The sequence below is a fragment of the Colletotrichum tamarilloi genome, assembly GCF_030869305.1.
Source record: "Colletotrichum tamarilloi strain Tom-12 chromosome Unknown Scaffold_461.1, whole genome shotgun sequence".
Lineage (NCBI taxonomy): Eukaryota > Fungi > Ascomycota > Sordariomycetes > Glomerellales > Glomerellaceae > Colletotrichum > Colletotrichum tamarilloi.
The window spans coordinates 1-1,795 of NW_026849843.1; the positions used below are offsets into that span (position 1 = coordinate 1).

At 56.6% G+C, this 1,795-nt stretch overlaps 1 protein-coding gene across 1 annotated transcript; it reads right to left on the reverse strand.

The window, feature by feature from the left end:
- CTAM01_17273 (uncharacterized protein) lies at nucleotides 1–853 on the reverse strand (the record flags this gene model as incomplete). Its single annotated transcript, XM_060533260.1, has 2 exons — nucleotides 1–161; nucleotides 278–853. Coding segments are annotated over 2 exons (737 nt in total), but the record flags the coding sequence as incomplete, so codon positions are not given.
- Nucleotides 854–1,795: the final 942 nt, after the last annotated feature.

The window sequence follows — 1,795 nt, forward strand, 5'->3', positions numbered from 1 at the left end:
AGCTCCGTGTTCCAGCTAGGTTCGCCGTGAAGGTTGATTTCGCAGTCTTCGGCCTGGTCTAGCAGCCATGCAACGAGATCTCGGGGTGGGCACCGGAAGCCGGCTGGTGCAGGAATGCCCTCGGGGAAATAAGCGTGATCTGGTATATCGAAGTCAGCAAACTGGCATTTGAGCAGCGAATTGTCAGTCTGTGGTCAATCGGTAGAAGACAGGCGTCCATAGCAGAAGGGAATGGAGCAGGCGGTGACAATCTCGTCATGGATCACAAAGTATGTACCTCGGTGCGCATATCACGCGGCAGTAGCTGAAACCCCCAACAGATTCCCTGCAGCTCGTTGACGAGTGTGGCGAGCGAGGAGGGCAGTTCAGCGCGGCTCTTCGCAAACTTGCGATGGACAAAGCCGTCGGCCTGAAGAGCCAGTCTTCTCAGTTGTTTCGTAGGTGAGGACGTCCGTGATGAAACGCTGGACGCCGATGAGAGGCTAGGCGTGGATGTGCGAGCAATGCGTTGGTCGTTGAGCTGGGACGCTCGCGGCGTGGAATGGATGTCGTGCATATTAGGAAGAAGGCTTGCGCTTGGCTCTTCGTCGCCGCCATTGTCCTGCCGACTGTTGTCATGCTTTCGTTTGACTCCTGTAAGAGGCCTGGATTCCATCAGAGAAGAAACGAAACAGGGAGAGTGCGACGATGGCGGTGACAATGGAGCCCTCGACTCAGTGTTGGGATGGATGCGGTGTCGTTTTCGCGGACGGCTTGGCTGCGACTGTTCGCCGTGTTTGCCGTGCTCGTCGGGCGTTTGGACAGTGACCCGCCAGGCATCAATTGCAGCGCAAAGGCTCGCTGATCTCGTCATTGAAGCCTCGCTTCAACGTAGACAGTGACGATAGGGGCGAATGGTGAAGGTTATGATGGACGACTGAAAACCATCGGCGGATGGTCTTGGGGCGATGGATTTCGTGTCGTTGGCCGGGAGACAACCAGTCAGAGGCACCTTGGAAATCCGACTTGTGGACCCTGCGCAAGCGCCGTGTCGGTCCTTTTCTCGGCTGCCAATAGGCTCACGAGTATCTATGTATGGAAGGGTTTCACGGATGGGTTTAAACAGCGAATGCTTCTGTGGAAGGGCCAAGAAAAGAAGTTCAACCGAGACAAAAGTAACAATTGCGTCGGCCTATGGAGTCAGAAGGCCCACTGAAGGCGACAGTGAATGGCTGTGGCGGTTAGAGGACGCGCTCACCAGACGCAGGGGAACCCATCGTGGATTGGGTATAGCAAGTTTCCTGCCTTCTCGGCCGTGCGCTTGTAGCGTCCGATCAGTGGCCGTACGTAGTTCCCGACGCTCAATTGGGCGGCTATGAAGGGACTTCGCCTGGGAGAAACCGATGTACCTAGTGGATAGATTGGGCGAAGTGAACTTTGGCGTAGGTGATCACTTCCGCTCGTCCGCCCTTCTTAGGCCTTGCCTGTCTGGACGGGGAAAGGTTGGAGGCCTTGCTCCGTTGCAGGCAAGGCTATGCTAGCACTGTGAGTAACATACCAACCTAGCTGGCGCAGTCATCCTGCAAAGCGCTTGCCAGGCTTCATCTCCTTAGACCATGGGCTTGTCAACCCAGTAGTGCCGCGACTCCCGGACGACAACGCCGATCTGGTTAACAGTGTGAGCACGAGACGGCCACGTGCTGCCTCGAGACCAGCGACGCAAAGACATCAGGCAGCATGCGGCTCTCTGCGCGTGCTTCGGAGCCCACGCCCGCAGCATACCGCCTATCTTCTACCAGTCAAGATCTCGAGAGGA